Below are 20,488 nucleotides of genomic sequence, written 5' to 3'. Positions count from 1 at the left end.
ACGGCCCAGCAAATTGCTATTTCAGCAATATTTTAAAGGAGGGAAATACTAACAATAAATATTGCATGGGCCATTAAATAATAAATTTTTAAGTGTATGATACATTTTAAAAGACTTTAAATGAGGGCTACATTATATTTTAGTTTTTAAAAAAGTGGTGATCTGAACTGAAATGGTTGGGAACCACTGAATTCAAGGAATCCCTTAACTGAAAATAAAAAAAGAATGAAATGTATCAGATTTTTTTTTAATTATTATTATTGTTCAAAATATAAGCTATAGCACATTCCCCAGCCAGGAGGTTCTTGTAAGGCAATACGTTTGAGAACGTACAGTTGAGGCCTTTCCCCAGGTGTGTGTAAATAAGTGCGCGCGTCATGTTTGCATCCCATAATGCAATAGGAGGCCGTTATGCTCAACACAGCTGGTGGTGAGTTCCCAGAGAGCCGTACAGGCAGTAGAAGGCGGCTGACATCTCCGAATCCATGTGACATTTACGAACATTCAAGCGTACAAGCAGCAGATAAATATGCGGCTCAAGTGTCTTGCATATCTCCCTGAAGGCCTGTGAGTGTCCACAAGTACCACAGTATTCGTTTAGGAGGATTCCTCCCCCGTCCGCCGGATCGCACCGAACAGGCAATGACAACGGCCTCGGCAACTCCGCAGCAGATGAGAGACCGGCTGCTGCAGGCCATCGATAGTCACAGTAATGTGAGTACCTAGCAACACGATGTGTGTATCTGGCCTGGTACTTTCGTTGCCTGTTACTTTCGAAACACTACAAATAAACACTTATTTAATTACTGTATAGGTAGTTATACACACATGTGTGTTGACAATTTGCTGGCTAGCGTTGGCTGAAAAATTCTTAGCTAGTTACTGTGCAGTAGCTATGTTAGCTGACTGGGAAGCTAAACAGCCTGCTAAGCTAAAGTTACGGCTACTTGCTAGCTTTCCTAACATAATCATTGCAGCCAACTAACGTTAGCCACTTCGCTAGCTACCTTCACAAAACAAGGAAACATGTTTGGCTTCACACAACTCGGAAGTCAAACCAGGATTGTTTACAGGCTAACATATGTTGATTAGCCTTCTGTAATGGGCCACTTATGTTTGTTACTATAACTACATTAATTGTTTAAAACTAGTTTGTTTGATAATACAATGATAATAAGCTTGGATAACTTGTTTGTCAATGTCTGTCAAAATCGCTTTATAGTAGCAAGCTAATTATCTAGCCAATTGGCTAACGTTAGCCCACTTCAAGTTGACACTTGACTTTTCTCTCACTATTCGCCCATCACACGTTGCGTAGCTGACTTGCTAGCCCGTATTTAGTTATTTAATGGCATGTCCATTTGAGTGAGTACAAAATTGCCAATTACATTAGCTAACTACTATTAGCAGCATCTGAGTTATTGGCAAGCTAATCTCCTTATATCGCCACTGAACGAATTTGCAATCGAACCAGACAGAATGGAGATTTTCAGCCTGTTAGCTAAATTCTAGTTAGCAAGCTAGCTAATCACATGACATGGCTAACTTACTGTCAAATTGGCTAACTTTTGGTTTTACTTTAAATAGCTCATGTGAATATGTAATTTAAGTCAGGTAACTAAGTGTTTAACTGCCATGGCCATGTATGTGCCTTCTCATTCTAACCAACGTGCCAAGAAGTAATATCAGATCAGGTTAACAAACATGGTCTCCCCAAATTTTCAGTAGGGAATAAGTCTGGACTTTGAGCCACTTAATGAAACTCAGACTTGTCCTGGCTGTGTGCTTTGGGTTGTTGTGCTAAAAGATGAATCTTTGCCCAAGTCTGATCCAGAGGCCACAGGACTTCTTCAAGGACTATTTTCCTTTGTTAATCCTAACCTCAATCATGACCAGTCACCCAATCCCTGCAACTGAGAAGCATCCCCATAGCATGATGCTCCCACCACCTTGCTCCACCATAGGGATGGTATTAGCCATGTGATGAGAATGTCCTTGTTTTCGGCAGACAGTGCTGGCATTCAGGCTAATAGTTAGATTTTTGTCGTTTGATGAAGCACATGCACATATGGTGTGTGTGTGTAGATTGATAGCAGAAATACATTTCACATGTTATAAATTCAGTCTAATACAACAACATTGAGAAGGTAAAGGGGTCTGAATACTTTCTAAAGCCACAGTAGTTGTCAAGGTGCCATAGTCAGTGAATTTCATTTGACAGTATTGCTTATGTTAAATGTACAAGTTAATCTCTATAGGTACCCAACCAACATGTTTTAACTTGGTAAGTTGGTAGCTAGCATAGCATTCAGCTCTAAGAATCCAGTTGTTACAAACAAAAGTGTTACTTATAATTGGCAATGCTACTTTTAACTGGGCAACAAATTGCCTATTGGTCAAGATTGTTTGGTCAGTAAAGAAAAGTTATAATCAGAACTAATCCCAGTACTGACTAGGTAAATAAATAATTTTAAAAAATGTATGCCGTAGAGCAAAGCACTTAGCGTAAATTGTTCCTGTTAGTTGCTCTGAATACAAGCTTAAATTGATAATCTTGTGCTCCTTCCAGCAGATTCGCAATATGGTTGCAGTATTAGAAGTTATCACATATTTGGAGAAGTTCCCTATCACCAAAGAAGCACTTGAGGTAAATTATATTGGTATTCTTAAAGTTAGGCTGCCTGACTGCTTGTCTGTGTTCCACCACCCTCTTCTCTTTCCATTTCTGTTTTTTTATGAAAAAGTTAAGTGTTTGTGTTATCAAATGTGACAACTGTTCCAAAACAGAGGAGACAGCAGGAAAGTCCTGTATAGTTGGCAGTTCTTTTAATACTTATGTAAGAATGTTGGAATGCATTTAGAATTGAGGTACAGTTTGAATGTTAAGGAAACTATGCCTTTGTCATATTTTGTCAAAAATCCAAAGCGTTGTGTTTTTTAGTTTAGTTTTGTTTTTGTCTTTCCCTTTCCAGTGTTTCTGGTATCAATGACCACCTTTTTTATGACCAACTTAGGAAACTCGCTTGGGGAAACTGATCAATGATGTGAGAAAAGAGACCAAGGACAAAGACCTTGCCAAGCGTGCCAAGAAGCTATTGCGAAGTTGGCAGAAGTTGATCGAGCCAGGGCAAAATGAAACGCCATCGCGAGCGACAGCTAATGTCCCGGGCTCTGCAAATGGCAGCGCCCACCCCTGTCGGACTGACGTTCCCCCCCCAGATGTCTCTTGTGCGGGCAAGGGTGTCCCCGAGGCCAAGACCACAAATGACGTCCACTACACCGACTCGCCCAAAGCAGAGAAGTCGAGCGGTAGGAAGCGTAAAGGGGAGCAGAGGGAGAGGCCGCAGTTGCCGGCCAAAATCCCAAAGCTGTCCTCCCATGAGCCTTTGCACAACTCTGATCCGCCGCCACCCACAAACGGTATTGCAGGAAGCCCTGAGGCTGGCCTGGACACGCAGGCCGACCCTTCAGCGGACAGGGCCCGGACGGACCACCTGGAAAATGACAAACACAGTAGGATCCCCATCAACGCTGTAAAGCCTCATCCGAGCTCCCCGGGCCTCGCCAAACTACCTAGCACTTCCTCTTTACTCAAGACTGCTGTGCTACAGCAGCAGGCGAGGTTGGATGAAGGAGGAGGGGGACAATATCAGGCCAAGAGCCCCCGCAGCCTGTCCTCAAGTCCCCGGAGTCCGCGGAGCGCGAAGCCGGAGGCCACGTCAAAGCGCTCATCGACGTACGCCCCGAAAGGGGCCATCCCGAGCCCGGCCCGGAGCCCTCGCTTGCCTTTGTCCCTGCCTTTAATGTCCCCGGCCCAAGTGTCTCATGTGGACGGGCCGCTGCCCCCGGCCCATAGGACAGCAATGCACTGGCCGAGCTTGGCCCAGCCCCCGCACAGCACCGTAGCACCGGAGGCTCAGCCTGTCTTCCCCCCCGCCTCCCAGTCTACCCCACACAGCTCTGAGAGCGCGGAGCTCCACAGACCCTCCTCCTCAGTGGTGGTGGTCAGGGCAGAGGCGGAGGTGGCCGCGTCGAGCTCGGACCGCAAAAAGAGGAAGAAGTACAGGTCCAGGGACTTCTCTGTGAACCTGCAGGGCCCGGACGCGGAGGACAAAACGAAGCCTGTGCGTTTAAAAGAGCGCAGGCTAACGTTTGACCCTGTGACCGGGCAGATCAAGTCCAGTGTGCACAAAGAACCCTCTCAGGTGGAGGAATCCCCGAGGCCCGCTGAGCCCCGGCCGAGGACTGACCTGCCCACTCCTCAGCAGCCCCCCGTGCCCAGCCCCTTCCAACAGACTAACTGGAAAGAGCTGTCTCGAAATGAGATCATCCAGTCCTACCTAGACCTCCAGAGCAACGTGCTGACGTCGTCCGGGGTGCAAGGCCCTGGCGCCCACTTTTTCATGTCGGAGTACCTGAAACGGGAGGAGAGCGACGTCAGGGAGGCGCGGCGCGGGGTGCACGTCTTGCAGCTGGACGGCTCGGTAACGGACATGCCAGGGGTGAGCCGGGAGGTGACTGAGGAGGACCTCCGCAAAGTACACACAGAGCACTGGCACGGGGTCAACGGTTGCCATGACACCAAGGGCACTTGGTACGACTGGACCGCGTGCATATCTTTGGATCCACACGGGGATGAGAGCAAACTGAACATCCTGCCGTATGTTTGCCTAGACTAAGGAGATCTGGTGTCTCTGTCGCTTGACAGAGGAAGGAAAACTCAATTATTGCCCACTGAGTTGGGGAAAGTCAGAACCGCTAACTCCCTCAATGCCTCCCTCTCAGAGATAATCGATTGAGGGTTTCAATAATAAAGAACAAGTGCAGTTTGTCAAAGCTGTTTAGGTTCTATTTTTCAAAAAGGAAAAAAAATAAAGTTGCAGGAAAGATATTCCCCTGTTTGCAGAGTGCTGCTACTAACAAGGAACTGCAAGCGAGGGTTCTGGTTGGGGGTTGGCTGGGGATTAGCAGGGCGGTCCAGGCACAGGGCACTCTTGTGTGCTCAGAGGGTGCTGAAAGGGTTGATCTAGCACAGGTAAAGCCGAATGTGTCCAGAAATTGAAATACTGGCTCCCATTTGGCAGTTACAAGAAGCTTTATGTGACATTAAAAAAAAAATATATGAAATGTCTTATGCATCTATTTATTTTACCTTTTCTGTTTGTTTATTTGTTTTTGAGAGGTTTATCAAAACAGATGTAAGAAAACAACAACAACCTGTAGAGCTTTTCTGTTTGCATCACATACTGTTGACCTGTTCTGCAAGGCATAAGACGCCCTGTTGTTTTGCACAATCTTATTTTTGGTTGGCCGATCTATCCAACATTCCATACTCCAGCCCTCTCCTGCTCTCTGTCTGTCTCTCTCTCCCTCTCTGTCTCTCCTAACCACTCAGTACTCTTGCCATCATAAAATAAATCCACACAGGATGTTCTGCAAACAAATTCAATCAAAAAAAACTTTTTTGTTACTATTTAATTTGCTTATTTGTAAATGTGATTGTGCATTTCGTTCCTTATTCCCCAACAATCTTCACTCAAGCAGAAAATGTGAACGAAAATATCAACAGTGTGTGGACAAGAAAAATGTGAGGACTAGAAAATGGAAATGTTTGTATGCTGGAACTATACTTGTTACCATTCCTTTAGCTATCATTTTGCCTTATGGAATTTCATGGCAAGTTTTTCATTATTGACCAGCCTTAGTAAATGTTCAAAAATGACACTTGTGTATTTAGTCATGGGCAGATCCATTAACAGTGATCTTGACCAATTGTTTTCACTTTAACATGTCAAACAAACCAATGGTTGCAAAGTTGAACCTGACAAATATATGCACGAAGATTAGGTTTAAATTTTAAGTTTCACTGAAAATGTTGACTAAATAACTTTACTTGAATAACAGTAGAAATGCAAAGGTTTGTGATAACAAGGTGTAGGTTTTTCATGTTTTCTGTGAAATGAAGTTGTCCTTGTGCATGTTAAGTTTAACTTTGCAATCATTTCGTTTTTGGTTTGACAAAAATATTAAATGGTCTCAACAACACTTGATATGGATTTACCCTTTTACTGAGGTAAACCACTTCTGTCATTTTATAATTGACAGAATCAAGGTACATCTACCGGAAAGTTACAACACCTGATAGTTTCAATATTTGTACAGTTTGGACGTCTCTCTTGTCCAAGTTCCCGGAGTTATTTTAATTGTTTGGTTTTGCAGAAGTGTTCTACTCATTAAGAAGCATGCAATATGGTGAATAGAAAAATTGTTTCATAAGCTTTACTATTGAAAAATCCTCAGACGGCAATGTGGTACTATCATACATTAACGTTTTCCATGTTGCAGAAATTGACGATGTATCGGAGAAGTCCTATCCTTTTGTTTTTCTTGTCTTGCATTGCCACTGTTCTCCACTTAACATTACTTGAGATGGAGGACTAGTACATGGACAGACTTCGCCACTACATTCATCCCTACCAATGTGCCTTTGTCAAATCTGGATTTGCTTCCATATAATGCACCTATCATTGGAACTAGGTTTATATGTGAAACGATTCCAAATTCTGTGTCTGATAAAGCTGGAATTAATATGCACCATTTTTTTCTAAGCAATGGTCCTTAGCGAACACTGATCCAGCCAGTATGGGTAAATTGCAGACAATGAGACATCACTCAAACACAGCTCGCAATAAAGAAACGCTAAAGAGGAATGATGAGGATCTGGTCAGCTTTGACTAGGACATCTTTATTAGTTCGGTGTTTAACATCTCTCATTCGTTTGAAAATAAAGTGATCTAAACCCTCTGCTCTTATGTGTCTTAAGGCCAATTTGTTTTTAAATTGTATTTAAGTTGCCAACTTGCCGTTAATACATTTTTAAAGCGTGTGCCATGTCTAATGTGGGTAGAATATGGTTCTCATTGTCTTCTCTATTTATCCTCGTGGGGGTGCACTTCACTTGTTTTTGCAGTGATGCAGACATTCTAAATGTTTCTGTGGGTTTGGTAATGTCTGTCATGGCATAATTACATATGTATAAATATGCTGTACATATGTACATTTCACTCGTCATTTAAACTGCAACAACTCAAGCCACGTCCGTTCTACTGACCGGAACTTCGGCTGGGAAGCATTAAAATAGATGGCTTTATTTACGGCGTGCATCCTGAGTTCACAGTCATTTCTGGTTGTGAAAAGTGGAAGCGTACCTGTGAGGGTGATCACGCTGTAGTTGTAGGTTTAGGTACAGTTCCTAAGACCGGTATGTAACATCGTTTGACCATGGAATACAAAAATGACGTAAACACTGATACAGGTTTAATTTAATCGAGCGTCTCTGCTTGCCTTGCAGACCATCTCGGTGCCGAGTCACTCCAGTCACCCGGCAGAACCTATTCTCAGTCGTCATCCCCGAGGCTAATCTTGTCAATAAATTGTTGCTCTTGTGGAGACACCACGACTTATCCTTAAGAAGCATAATTGGTCCTACGTCACTTCCCTCAAAAGCCAGTGTCTGAACTCGCCAATAACTAGGGAAGTGATCCTTTTTTAAATTAAATTAAGCAACATAATACATACACATAGCAAGAAAATGCAAATGGCCACGTATTTTAACTACACGTTATTTTCCGGAGGCACATCAATCTCCAGGCGCACCGAGACATCAGCCGGACAAGGCCCCGATCCCTGGTCCAAATCGAAACTGTTGCCTTTATGGCATTCGATTAATCACTCATCTCTTAATTCTGTTGTGGTTCATATACCAGATTCATGGCCCTGTGGTTTTCCCACCCTTTTCTTGCCCGAGGGCAATGACCGAGTTATTGCGTTCTGCCAACACCATCCTGCATGGATGCAGCAGCAAAGGAAAGGCACATGGACGACCTCACCACCACCCCGGACTCCACAGCCCTGATAACGGAGTTAGGACCCGGGTTTGCTGCTGATAAAGCTTTTTCTGCCTGGAGCTATGGAACATATATGACCTGTTTCACCAGATGCCACCTTGTCCCCGGACCCGTTCGTTTTACACCCTGCTCTCTTTGTGTTGTGTATAACATTGAACCAATCAAGTGAAACGGTTGGATTCAACTTTTATACTAAGGACGCTACAGTTATTGTCGCAAAAATAAGTAACCATGTTGTGACATGATTTCTTGATAATTTGTCTAATAGGCTAAATTAGATTATGATTTTTTTTGTCATTTTCTCATTTGGATGTAGCATTGGCTGAGGTTATTAACGTTCTCAAAATTCCATAAAAGGCCAAAACACTTGTCCAGGGTTCCTCAACACAAAGGGCAGATTTTGAGGACATTGTCTGGAGAATCTCGAGTTAGATTTTTTTGTCCAGTGCTTGGCATAATCCGTGTCCGCGAAACCAGCCCATTTGTTTTATTTAGGAATAGTATCATTACGTCATTCATGTAGTAGCTCGATGGTTTTTTTTTCTTCACTTAGGTAATTCCTCCGACAGTTCCCGACGGTGACTCAACTAATTAACTGCACGTCTGGAACGCGGGGTGGGACCATGGGATGGCCTACTCCCACCATTCAGGAATTTGGGACTTTCCTTCCATATAAGGACTTTTTGATATCAATCACAACGAACTAGAGAAAGAGAAAGGTGGAGCTTATAGCCGGATTAACGAAGCGTACAAATTCGTTTAAGCGTTTTTATTGGTCGCCACAAAAAGAAAGGAAGTATTTAGTGCACTCCGGAGTTAGTTTGGAAGATACAAATATAATAAACTTCTTTCCCCCAATAGAGTGATTAAGTAACTTATTAAAACCACAGTAAATAGTTTATAATCATGTCTGGCGCATCTTTTAACAGAGGTCCTGCCTACGGGTTTTCTGCGGAAGTCAAAAGCAAGGTAAGTTTTCCCGGAAAATCTAAATTATTTACCTGCCTGACAGATTTGAAGACCCAAACAATATCCCTCAACTACATGGATTCACACAATTTCATATGCCCTATGTTTACGCGGGTTATCATTTTGTTGATGAAATCGGTCAGATGCAAAAGAGGCGCCTTCACGTCGGAACTTGAGTCCGCTTTAATTTATCGCTCCTAAACTACACTAGAAGTGGATAATTTCATCCCAGTTTAACTGTAACATACGCAGAGTTTTATCATGGAACACTCTACTGGGTGTACTGTTCAACTTATTGCGACTGGGTATTTTGGCCTACGTAGGCTAAGATGTAATGCTAAACGAGAAGTTTACGCGGAACTGGCAACATGGGGACTTTTTGGAATTGCCTTAATAATGCATTAGAAACGTGTTCATTGTATTATGCTTTTCCAGCTTAGCACTGTGTATATCTATTTGATAACTGTTTGCTTTGACATTGAAGGATAAGCAAATCTTTCATGTTGGTTTCATTTGGTGGAGCGCTTTAAAAGAACATGGGCGTTGCCCGTATTGGCAACGTAAATGTCCTTGTGGCAATTTGTAATCTCTACATTCAGTTTAGCTACATAGGAAACATATTATTTTCTTTTGTGTGGTATTTCATTCACCAATGTCTCTATCGGCCCCTATCCTATGAGGTCATGTCATGAAAACAACTTGGCAGGGTGGATTTTGTTTGCGGCCTTGGTGACGTGCAAATGTAGTGGGTAATTTACACACACCAACTGAAACGGATTTGCTGTAACAGGGCAAATAGGCTGCGGTTTCTGGAACCGGTTAGGTGCCTGTCTCGATGGCACCTTGATTTGTCACCTTGTCTCTGGGATTTGAATCAGTGACGATTTGGATACTTGTCTAGCACTAATGACCAATGGGGATATTTGCAAGTTTGCACAGAGGAACTTACACATTGTCAATTTAAAAACACGAACCCTCTCTAATAGTACAGCATTGTTCCATCGGACGTTTACTTTGTGAATTCTGTGTAACAACCTTCTGTGTAGGCTAATAACAGTGTAACATGAGAACAGTAATTGAAATGATCTGCAAAAGGGACCCTTTCAACTCCAACCCCAGCCTTTACAGTTGCCCCCCCCCCCCCCCCCCCCCCCAGGGTTAAGTGTCTGACTCAAAACATTCTCAAGTCCTGTGTTCGAGACTTCAGCTATGTATGTTGCAGACCACCAGCTGCTTGAATATCTGGATTCCTTGGCTGAGTCCTTATATGGGTGAAGGGTCCACCATTCCTCCACTGGTCCTTAGGACACATGCACCGCTGGGCTGATGTAAAGCCGTCGGTTTCCTCTTATACCAATGAAGGATGTCCATTTGCTCTGGAATTTCCTGTCTTAGGTGACGTCAGAAAGCAACGTGAGAAGTTATTCAAGGAGTTTTTGCTCCTTGGCTATAGGCCCACAGCATTATGGTTTACCCAGACACATAGTTGCTCAATTCCAGACAAGAGCAAATTTTATTAATGCATTTTTAAAGAAAGGAATGGTCCTTGTTCATTTAATTTAAACTCCTTCAGCTAACTGTCCTGGTAGTATCATTACCCATGACCACGGGATGGATTCCTTGACTTAAGCATAGTCTAAAAATGACATCTTTCAGATGTCTTGTGGGCAATTAAAGCGGTCACGGTTTTAATTTAGGCACAGTTAAACGAAGTGTATATAATGAGAGGACCAGATTTCCCAGGAAGTCAAACCAAAAGTATTTTATTTAGATGTGCTTGAAGTTTCACTCCACGTTTTATGTTGAGGAATTACATTTACTTAGAAAATATAGGGCTTTGAAAAATAAATATAACTAAATGTTATACAGTAGTGTGGCATTTTATTTTCATGGTAGGATCCAAAGATCTCTTGGATTTCTCAATGTTGCCAGGTTTCAGTGCTCAAAGTCTTTCAAAAACCGGATAGCACCCACTTAACGCATGTTCTGTTGTGTGAAGTTGACCTTCCTCACCATGAGAATTGTGACGTAACCAACGAGAGTTGGCGTGTTTGAGGTTGTTACTTCTAAGGGCTGTTGTTATTGTTTGGTTTGTGATGAACTTTTCCCCTTCCAGATTGCAGGAAAGTATGACCCTCAGAGAGAGGAGGAGCTGAGGGTCTGGATTGAGGATGTGACCGGATGTGTCATCGGGGAGGACTTCCAGAAAGGTCTGAAAAACGGTGTCATCTTGTGCGAGTAAGTTTCTGGGTGGAGGCTGGGTCCAATGCATTGTGCGTAACAGAATTCTTTATTGACTGACAAAGCTATACATTTGGTTTAACCAAAGTCGTAGTCTCCTGGCTGTTTCGGTTGCTTGTATGTTTCTGCACTCTTAAGAAAGCCAAACCTCCTCCCTAGGTTGATCAACAAACTTCAACCTGGCTCTGTGAAAAAGATCAACAAGTCCTCCATGAACTGGCATCAGGTGAGTCTCCGTCCATATGGAGTGTCACTACATGAGCCAACATGTACTGTCACGTTAACTGTCGCAAAGTTGTCTGACAGTTGGAGAACAGGTCTGTGCTATTGTGTTGACTGAGCGGTTTTTTTCTTTTTAAATATCAGAAAAGCAGAGTCCTATTAAAGGTGTAATTTTCTTTCAATCAGTGAGCATATAGGAGTACATGGGTTAGAATGTGATAGGAGAGTTTAAGTCAGTGTGTGACAGATCCTTTTTTTGTTGAAATCTAAATGGCTTATTCCTTTTTGTTAACCACTATGGTTATAACTTCCCATATTGGACATTCAGGTCATTACTGAGTTCTTTGCTCATGGTGTCCGCATATGCCCTTGTCTGTTTCCAGCTAGAGAACATCACCAACTTCATAAAAGCCATCCAGACGTATGGCCTGAAGCCCCATGATATATTTGAAGCCAATGACCTGTTTGAGAATGGGAACATGACCCAGGTCCAGAGCACGCTGCTGTCTCTCGCTGGCACGGTAACACTGTCTCAACATAACATGTTTAGCTTGCATAACTTATGAGAACAGACACTTCTGTATTTCTGCTTACCGGAAACTTGTGTGAATTTGTGTATAGATGGTTTGATATCGTGTTGTTCATGTCTGACTAAAGACATGTCTGAAATAAACATGGTGCCCCTTCTTCAACACGATGTCAGAACTGAGCTGTGATCCAGTTGTTATCATCCAGAATAGTGTTGTGACCACAAATATCCTGAACACTTTCCTCTGCAGGCCAAGACCAAGGGCTGCCAGTCCCGTGTGGACATCGGGGTGAAGTATGCCGACAAACAGGAGAGGCTATTTGATGATGAGAAGATGAAGGCTGGACAGTGTGTCATCGGACTACAGGTATGAGGGCATTTTCCCAGTGGGCTGACTAGAATGTTAGCTAAAAAGGCTAAATCATTACAGCCTATTGTCAAAACAGACTGGTAGAATTGCTTTTGATCTTTTTAAAATGTCCATTGAATTTAATCGTAGCATACATTTTGTTTTGTTTGGATTAGTTGGATTGGATTATTAAAGACCGGCATTAAGGGTTAGAGCGACGATTCCTACCACTTAATAAAGCTTCTTATTTGCACCAACAATTCTTTCTTCACCTAATTACATCCACTCTGGTATTGTCTGTCTAACAGAATCTATTAGTGGTTTTAAATTATCTACTCTCTCATTTCTGCCATTTTCTTCAACTGCCATCGGTGTGTCTCGGCAGATGGGGACAAATAAGTGCGCCAGCCAGGCAGGCATGAATGCGTATGGCACCAGACGGCATCTCTATGACCCCAAGGCCCACATCCTACCACCAATGGACAACTCCACCATCAGTCTACAAATGGGCACTAACAAGGGCGCCAGCCAAGTAAGATGCCTACTTTTTTGGGGTGGGGAGACTTTGCCTCATTATGCAGTGTTATGATTCAATAGGCACATGTTTGGTGATCTGGGCCTGAGCCAAGACCTACTGCTATACGCTCCTTCAGCTGCACACTAGTAGTCTAATGTGAGATTGTCAGCTCCCAACATCAGTATTTTGGTACAGCTCATACTGTATTCATTGTCTGTTAATGTGAATCAGAATATTTGTCCTGCAAATTCTCTAGTTTCAAGAGTTGAAATGAGTGTAACCCTTGCATGCGAGCTATCAAATGTCATACTGTATCTTTTTCATACAAAAAATAACTAGACTCACCTGTGCTGTAGTTGTTTCTGATAGTTCTCACTTAACCCTTACCATGTCCTAAAATTGATTCCTACTGATAACGAGACCTAACCACAGCAGTAGAATACCTATTACTAATGAGTCGTCTATTCAGAGGAATGTCTGCATTTTAACACATCTTTCTGCTTTCTAGGCTGGTATGACCGCCCCAGGCACCCGCCGTGCCATCTATGACCAGAAGCTGGGCACAGACAAATGTGACAACAGCACCATGTCCCTGCAGATGGGCTCCAACTCAGGGGCCAACCAGAGTGGGCAGAACTTCGGCCTCGGTCGTCAGATTTACGATGCCAAATACTGCCCCAAAAATGAGGGTGAGGACGTGGAGAACGGAGCCAGGCCCGACTATGTGCCTGACTACCAAGATGAGGGTTACCAAGAATTCAAAGAGGACGCAGTGCCAATGTACCAAGAAGAGGGGACCGATTATTGAGAAGGATGTTGTTGGTGTCGAAAATGGAAGAAGCTTAAAGGAGGGCTTCTTAGTAATTTTGTTTTTAGCTGCAATTTGAAACTGAATCTTATTCTCAGTTAGTGGGTGAGCCTATAAGATTATTATAATTTTTTTTTATTTTCCTGTTTGCATTTGGCGAGACCGTTCTTGATTCTTGATTGGTGGGTCCATTTGAACATGTTTTTATGTAGAATCCTGACTTTTAACCTGTCGTTGATTAAGACCGGTGGGTGTTCACCACAAATTACACTCCTGTCTTGATAAATGAGAGGCTTTGAGAGAGACAAGATGGTGGTGTAGACATTGTGGGGTGCTTAATGGAGAAAACAACAAAACTGCCAGTTTCCCTCTATAATTGCCAACAAATGTAGATTTGTACATTTTTACATAATTAACTTTTGCAAAAGTTAAAATAAGCCAGTACTTAAAGGAAATATTGCCTGGAATCTCTTAGGATTCAAACATTTTAATATCCTATGTTTTGATATAAAATTCTTAGGAGAAAATGGACCTTTTAAATTAAGTCTAATTTCAGTTAATCTGTAGATGGAATTTTTCCAATGCTTGTATTTATATATATACCAAATGGTCATATTGTTTATGTAAACTATATACATGTATCTTAAATGATGTGAATTACAACATGAATGTGTTGTATCTGTTCAGTATTTTGTACTTTGTACTATAAAAGACAAGGTGTTGTGTAGTAACTTCAGACCGAGGAAAGAAAATGTATTTGTGGGACAGAATTCTTCCTTTTTGAAGTCTGCTGACCACATCATTTCTGTAGAGGAAATATTTCCTTTGTATGCATAACCAGAACTACTGGAGCCAAGATTTCAATTATTATTATTTTTTTTATTGGAGTATCTTGAAAAAGCATAACTTTAAGGCTTTCAATATTCCAAGCCGGATACTGGATTTTTGTTAGTTTTTCTTTAATGTTTCACTGATAAGGGGACCAAAAACATTCTAACATTTGAACTTTAAGTGATTATTTATACATGTTGTATTTTGTATTCAGACTCTGAAGGGAAATGAGCTTGTACTAGTGTTATATACATTTATTGCCTTTTGCTTTTTGACTCTGTCTTTTCATTTCAAATGGAAACATTTGTTCAAGGTGTAAAATGTGTGAATAGTCCAATAAATATGAATACAATCCAGCCTGGTTAATTTGTCTGCATTAAAGGGTGTCTCCTTAGTTAAATGCTTGGCATAACTTGAGTTGGACTAGCGGTCATTACATCAAGTGGCTTTAGTTAGGGTATTGTCTAGCATAAGCAATAGTCTCTAAAACAATTGTTGGCCGCATTCTAGAGTCTACTGTGCTAATTTAATCGTATGGGAAAATGCCTCCATAGTGGAGGCATTGGGTTCTGACTCATTTGGGTCACTAATGGAATAGAGAAGGACGTTGGCTATGTGGGGCAGTCTAAGTTCCTGCCACTAGACACCCCCCCCCCCCCCCCCCAAGGGTTCAAAGTGTCTTTTGGCTACCTTTGTATGTGTACTTTTATTCTCCATTTCTCCAGATTGCGCAGATGAAATGACCAGAGGCGAGAAAAGGAAAATATCAAACTAAATGGAAAATAGTCTCGTACACTGATAATGCTTAGAAGTGTTATAATATATTAAGACTGCCATCAGTGTGTGTGAGACTATTTTCCATTTCACTGCACTGTCATGAATTATCAGAAGTACAAGCCCAGACTAGCAATAGATCTAATTTCTGAAGGTACTCTCCTGGAAACACTTGTGGTTGGTGCAGATGTTTTACAAATCAGCAACAACTCTGAGCACCAAGACGATTGTTGCCAGCTTGTGTTACAACGGGATGTTGTGGTTTCCTGAACAACTGAATCAGGAAATAAAGGCAGTAAACAAAGAAGGCTACATTTTAACTTTTGATTTTTTTATGTTTTAATTGCTGAGCCATGGAAAATGGGAAGATGAGTTTGGCTAAGATGTTAGATATCTTTCACTACCTGAACAAATTCCTTGTTTATTGTGAAACTTACTTGACAATAAAACTTTGATTGTGGTTCTGAAAGATCGTGGGATCTACACTGCTCGAATAAATGAAGGGAACGTGATCATCACAGTATAACACCAAGTACATTCAACTTCAGGAATATCAATCTGTCCAGTTAGAAACCATAAGCCATTGTGAATCAATGCCACTTGTTTTGTTGCAAATGAAAGTGACAACATGTGCACTGAAGAGGCAATAGGAAGACAACCCCAAAAAAGAGAATGGTTTTGCAGGTGGTGGCCACAGACAATTGCTCCCACCTTATCCTTCGTGACTGATTCTTCTCTAGTTTAGCATTTTGCTAGTGTCCTTGTCACTACTGGTAGCATGAGGTTGTATCTGCAGCCCATTAGGTTGCACAGGTAGTCTCCCAGTACAGTCTCAACAGCATGGAGGAGATACCAGGAGGCTAGTACACAAAGAGAGCTGGACTTCCATGTGCTAGCCAACTGTACCCTGACAGCTGTTAGGTACTGGGATTAAATCATCAGACTCATTGTCAGAACTTTCACTGGTTCAGTGGGTCCTGGCTTCCTCCTGGTGCCGGACAATGCCTGGCGTCATGTGATCAATGTGTGTAAGCAGTTCCTGGATGATGAAGGCATTAATGCCATTGACTGGCCCTCACGTTCTCCAGACCTGAATCCAATTGAAAACCTCTGGGACGTTATGTATCAATGCATCTGACACCGTCAAGTAGCGCCACAGACTGACCAAGAGCTCACTGATGCCTTGATTCATGTCTGGGAGGAGATCCCCCAGGACACCATCCGCCGTCTCATCAGGAGCATGCCCAGACATTGTCAGGAGGACATATAGGCACGTGGGGGCCATACACACCACAGAGTCACATTATGAGTGAGGAAATTCACGCAAGTTGGAACAGCTTGTGATTTCAATTGTTCACTTTGATATTTTCGGTGTGAGTTTGAATCCAGCCCTCAATCGGTTGGTGATTTTGGTTTCCATTGACTGTTGTTACGTCATTTTGTTCTCAACAAATTACACAATGTACAGTAAAGATTTTGTAAAGAGTTCAACGACCCAATGTGAGGTTTAAGCAGTGGACCACTTGGACCACTGTGGCCCCATTGGCCACCTCAGCTGCCTGACTGTTTGGCTGAATGTGTCAGACCTTGAGTCCAGCTGTTCCATAGTACTTGTGATTGACATTACTGTTCCGCTGTTGATTTTAACTGTAAAGTACTGCTACGCTAGTGCTACAACCCACCAGAAGGTAGTATGGTAAATGTTCATCTGTGGAGAGCATTGCCATAATTGAGCACATCACCTTGTTCTCTGTACATCAGTTGATCCTCTGAGACTTTGCCAGTTGATGTTTATGTTCAAGTAGGAAGGTGTTAATCTCTAGTCTTGTCACAACAGTTTTATTAATGAAGCAAATTGATACGTTATGAATGAATGTCCAAAAATAATTTAAAGAGTTACTACATATATGCCTGTTATTAATTGATATTTATTCATTGGCATCATTGATTCTTGAACACTATAAAGTATACATTAATTAGTTTAACTGATAGTTTAACCCAAGCAGAACCAAAAATATCAGTTAATTGATATTAATGATGTTTTTTATAAACCTTATAACGGGTGCTAACAAAATTGTATTTCCATTAATAGTCAGTGCTTGCATCCATACAACTCTGTCTATGAATTTCAGACTGGTTACAGTTTTCTCGCAACTTCCCTCAGCTTCTTCTACAGGTAGGTTAAAATGCTGTATTCTGTTCCTAACGTCTGTCTACCGAAAGCAACACCCCAATACACAGTAAACGTGTCATAATGTACTCTAAAGGCGCTCATTATTTCGAACAGTTCATTCCCGGTGTGAAATACCTCCATCTACTGCACGAGTGAAACAGAAAATATTTTGTGTGACCGGATATCGATAACCGGATGTCCCTGTGTGTCGCGCGATATTAGGTGCAACGAGACTTCGAGATGTTCTTTTCCCCGGAACATCAGACAAGATGGTAGGTTCCTAATTTTACAAGACCCCAACCATGACAATCTACGTCCATCTAAACTTTATTACAAAATGTTATCATTACTAACGCATACAGTGCAATCCATTATTCTTAGCAAATTGGTATATAGGTACATTTTGGGATGAAAGAACTTTGATACTCTCACAAAGCTTGGAACTTCTTTAGCTCGTACCTTAGCCTACAGTGCTAATGCTAGTTTGTTGCTTGCCGAGTCTTGTTCTCTTTTAGAGACATTCCGTAAGTAACAATACGAAACCTTCCGGCAGTTGCTAGGAATGTTTTATATCCACCGCGAACGTTTTATACAGTGTCTCCTTATACACAATGAACACGTTACAGTACTCATCATGACCCAGTCGTCGGCCTTGTGTCAACTGTGTTCAACATGTTTTGCATCGATTCCCTAGGCGGATGTTGAAATCAAGAAGAAGCGTACCTTCAGGAAGTTCACCTACAGAGGTGTGGACCTGGACCAGCTTCTGGACATGTCCTAGTGAGTAAACCAATCAGCCCAATCGATGCGCCGCTTTGTGTGTCTGTATTCCTGTTTGCATTGTGGTATGTCTGTGAGAGCTCAACATCCCGTGGGTATAACTGTCATACCAATGCTAAATGAACCCCCATCTTGCAGAAGGGTGATGTCTGTGACTGGCACACCCTTTCGAAAGTTGGGTACATTGTTTTGTTTTAATTCATGCTTGCATTTCATAAAATGACTTAGCTATGTGTGATGTGTGTACTTGAATTCAGCCATGGCACCCTTTGACTCTGGCGAACCTGGTTAATTGGAGTGGTACTGAACTCGCGTGTAGTCTGTTTGACCCGGTGCTGGAGTGTATCAGAGTCTTGGGCTACAACATGACTATTTTCCCTCCTTCAGTGAGCAGCTGATGCAGTTGTACTGCGCCCGCCAGAGGAGGAGGCTTAACCGTGGCCTTCGCCGCAAGCAGCAGTCCCTCCTGAAACGCCTGCGCAAGGCCAAGAAGGAGGCCCCCCCGATGGAGAAGCCAGAGGTGGTGAAGACTCACCTCCGGGACATGGTCATCCTGCCAGAGATGGTTGGCTCCATGGTCGGCGTGTACAACGGCAAGACCTTCAACCAGGTTGAAATCAAGGTGAGGAATAGAGACCTCTGACCGCTACACACGTGCGCACACACCAGGTTGAAATCAAGGTGAGGAATAGAGACCTCTGACCGCTACACACGTGCGCACACACCAGGTTGAAATCAAGGTGAGGAATAGAGACCTCTGACCGCTACACACACACACCAGGTTGAAATCAAGGTGAGGAATAGAGACCTCTGACTGCTACACACGTGCGCACACCAGGTTGAAATCAAGGTGAGGAATAGAGATCTCTGACCGCTACACACGTGCACACACACCAGGTTGAAATCAAGGTGAGGAATAGAGACCTCTGACTGCTACACGCGCGCACACACCAGGTTGAAATCAAGGTGAGGAATAGAGACCTCTGACCGCTACACACACACCAGGTTGAAATCAAGGTGAGGAATAGAGATCTCTGACCGCTACACGTGCACGCACACCAGGTTGAAATCAAGGTGAGGAATAGAGACCTGACCGCTACACACACCCATCCCCTGCAGAGGATGCTATTAGTGACAATGTTTAGTCAATAGCACTTGCTGCTATAATTCCCTCATGTGATTAAGTGTGCAATTGTTGTCCGTCTGCATGCAGTGTAATTTGTTTCACAGGGGAAATGCTTTAGTGTTATAGTCCTGTAACGTACTTAAAACTATTAATTTCCTCCAGCTAGACAACACTGATTGTAGTTTACGTAATTATAAATCCACGTGTGTCCTCTGTCTTCACTATAATCCTTTGTAGTTTGTGTTCCCGCTGTCTAACACTAGTGGCACAATTCCATGAAATACTTACACGCTGATTTCTTTTAATGGGTTTTGTTTTATTCCTGAAATGTGGTCCTGCCTTTTTGATCCATCAAACAATTGTGTAGAGGCTATTTGTACAAGTTGTTGGTAGGTCAGTCTCTGGTATTTTCATGGGGTTGCCTTTTTTTTCGGTCATTCACAATTTCCTGTAGATATGCATTACCTTAAGCATTAAAGCACTATCCCCAGCTGAGGCCAGGGTTCAATTAAGCCCCTGTGACCTGTCCATCTCCTCTTGCCGTTTCACACAGTCAAGTGTTAGAATGCCCGTCTGTTCACTGCTAACGTGTACATTTCTGTCTGCAGCCGGAGATGTGCGGCCACTACCTGGGGGAGTTCTCCATCACCTACAAGCCAGTCAAGCATGGTCGCCCCGGTATCGGAGCTACGCATTCTTCCCGTTTCATCCCACTGAAGTAGAATGGCTGCTGTCTTTGTATAAATAAAATTTGGGTGCCCACAAAATGTTGTCTCTGTTGGCTTTGAATTGAACTATGATTTTCTTCTTACAATCAATTTGGTTAAACATTTTATAACTCATTTAAAGTGGACTTATTGGTGAACCCCACAAGATTTTAGTCTTGCTTAAATCCCAATGGGTTTCTAATTTGTAATTTACTGGTATGAGCAGGTTCTTTTCATCCGCTTGTTTTCTAGGCAGAAATGACTACCATTTTACTTTTGTGAACTGGTCAATGAAGTCATAAAATATTTTGGTCAGAAAATGGTTTTTAAAACATTCACAAACATCCTAGGAGGTTGCACATCTAAATATAAAAAAACTGGTTTTGTTAAAGTAATGCAATCATCCGTAATGGATTTGAGTTGAATCCCTGCGTACTGTTTCAAATGAACGTCAGGACTAACTATTTCCCAGTGCAATACTGGGATTTGTGCTAGTTATGAGAGTAATAATCTTTGATTTCTGATTTGGACACTTAGCGCAGCGGCCGGTGCAGT

The 20,488-nt window shown here is 42.5% G+C and overlaps 3 protein-coding genes and 1 non-coding gene across 5 annotated transcripts; all 4 read left to right on the top strand.

The window, feature by feature from the left end:
- The first annotated feature begins 389 nt into the window (after positions 1-389).
- On the top strand, positions 390-6,806 carry crsp7 (cofactor required for Sp1 transcriptional activation, subunit 7). 2 transcript variants are annotated; one of them, XM_010894199.4, is made up of 3 exons: positions 390-714; positions 2,573-2,647; positions 3,015-6,806. In XM_010894199.4, exons 1-3 carry the CDS (start codon positions 643-645, stop codon positions 4,677-4,679), a joined length of 1,812 nt encoding a protein of 603 aa, XP_010892501.2. In that variant the 5' UTR covers positions 390-642; the 3' UTR covers positions 4,680-6,806. The 2 variants fall into 2 exon arrangements, with proteins under 2 accessions (XP_010892501.2, XP_010892493.2); XM_010894191.4 differs by having other exon boundaries at positions 2,570-2,647.
- A 1,822-nt stretch (positions 6,807-8,628) lies between these two features.
- On the top strand, positions 8,629-14,729 carry cnn2 (calponin 2). Its single transcript, XM_010894179.4, has 7 exons — positions 8,629-8,876; positions 10,993-11,114; positions 11,277-11,343; positions 11,723-11,860; positions 12,119-12,235; positions 12,603-12,749; positions 13,243-14,729. The coding sequence occupies exons 1-7, from the start codon at positions 8,814-8,816 to the stop codon at positions 13,540-13,542; spliced, it is 954 nt and encodes a 317-aa protein (XP_010892481.1). The 5' UTR covers positions 8,629-8,813; the 3' UTR covers positions 13,543-14,729.
- Positions 14,730-17,486: 2,757 nt separating this feature from the next.
- rps15 (ribosomal protein S15) lies at positions 17,487-19,993 on the top strand. The gene is made up of 4 exons (XM_010894170.4): positions 17,487-17,592; positions 18,015-18,100; positions 18,488-18,722; positions 19,835-19,993. The coding sequence occupies exons 1-4, from the start codon at positions 17,590-17,592 to the stop codon at positions 19,946-19,948; spliced, it is 438 nt and encodes a 145-aa protein (XP_010892472.1). The 5' UTR covers positions 17,487-17,589; the 3' UTR covers positions 19,949-19,993.
- On the top strand, positions 18,156-18,287 carry LOC114838872. Its single transcript, XR_003781678.1, has one exon. It is a non-coding gene; the product is annotated as a small nucleolar RNA SNORA35 (small nucleolar RNA).
- Positions 19,994-20,488: the final 495 nt, after the last annotated feature.

Source organism: Esox lucius, chromosome 3, assembly GCF_011004845.1.
Source record: "Esox lucius isolate fEsoLuc1 chromosome 3, fEsoLuc1.pri, whole genome shotgun sequence".
NCBI classification, from domain to species: Eukaryota; Metazoa; Chordata; class Actinopteri; order Esociformes; family Esocidae; genus Esox; species Esox lucius.
The sequence above is the reverse complement of the archived record's forward strand: the minus strand, read 5'-3'. Positions and strand labels throughout refer to the sequence as shown.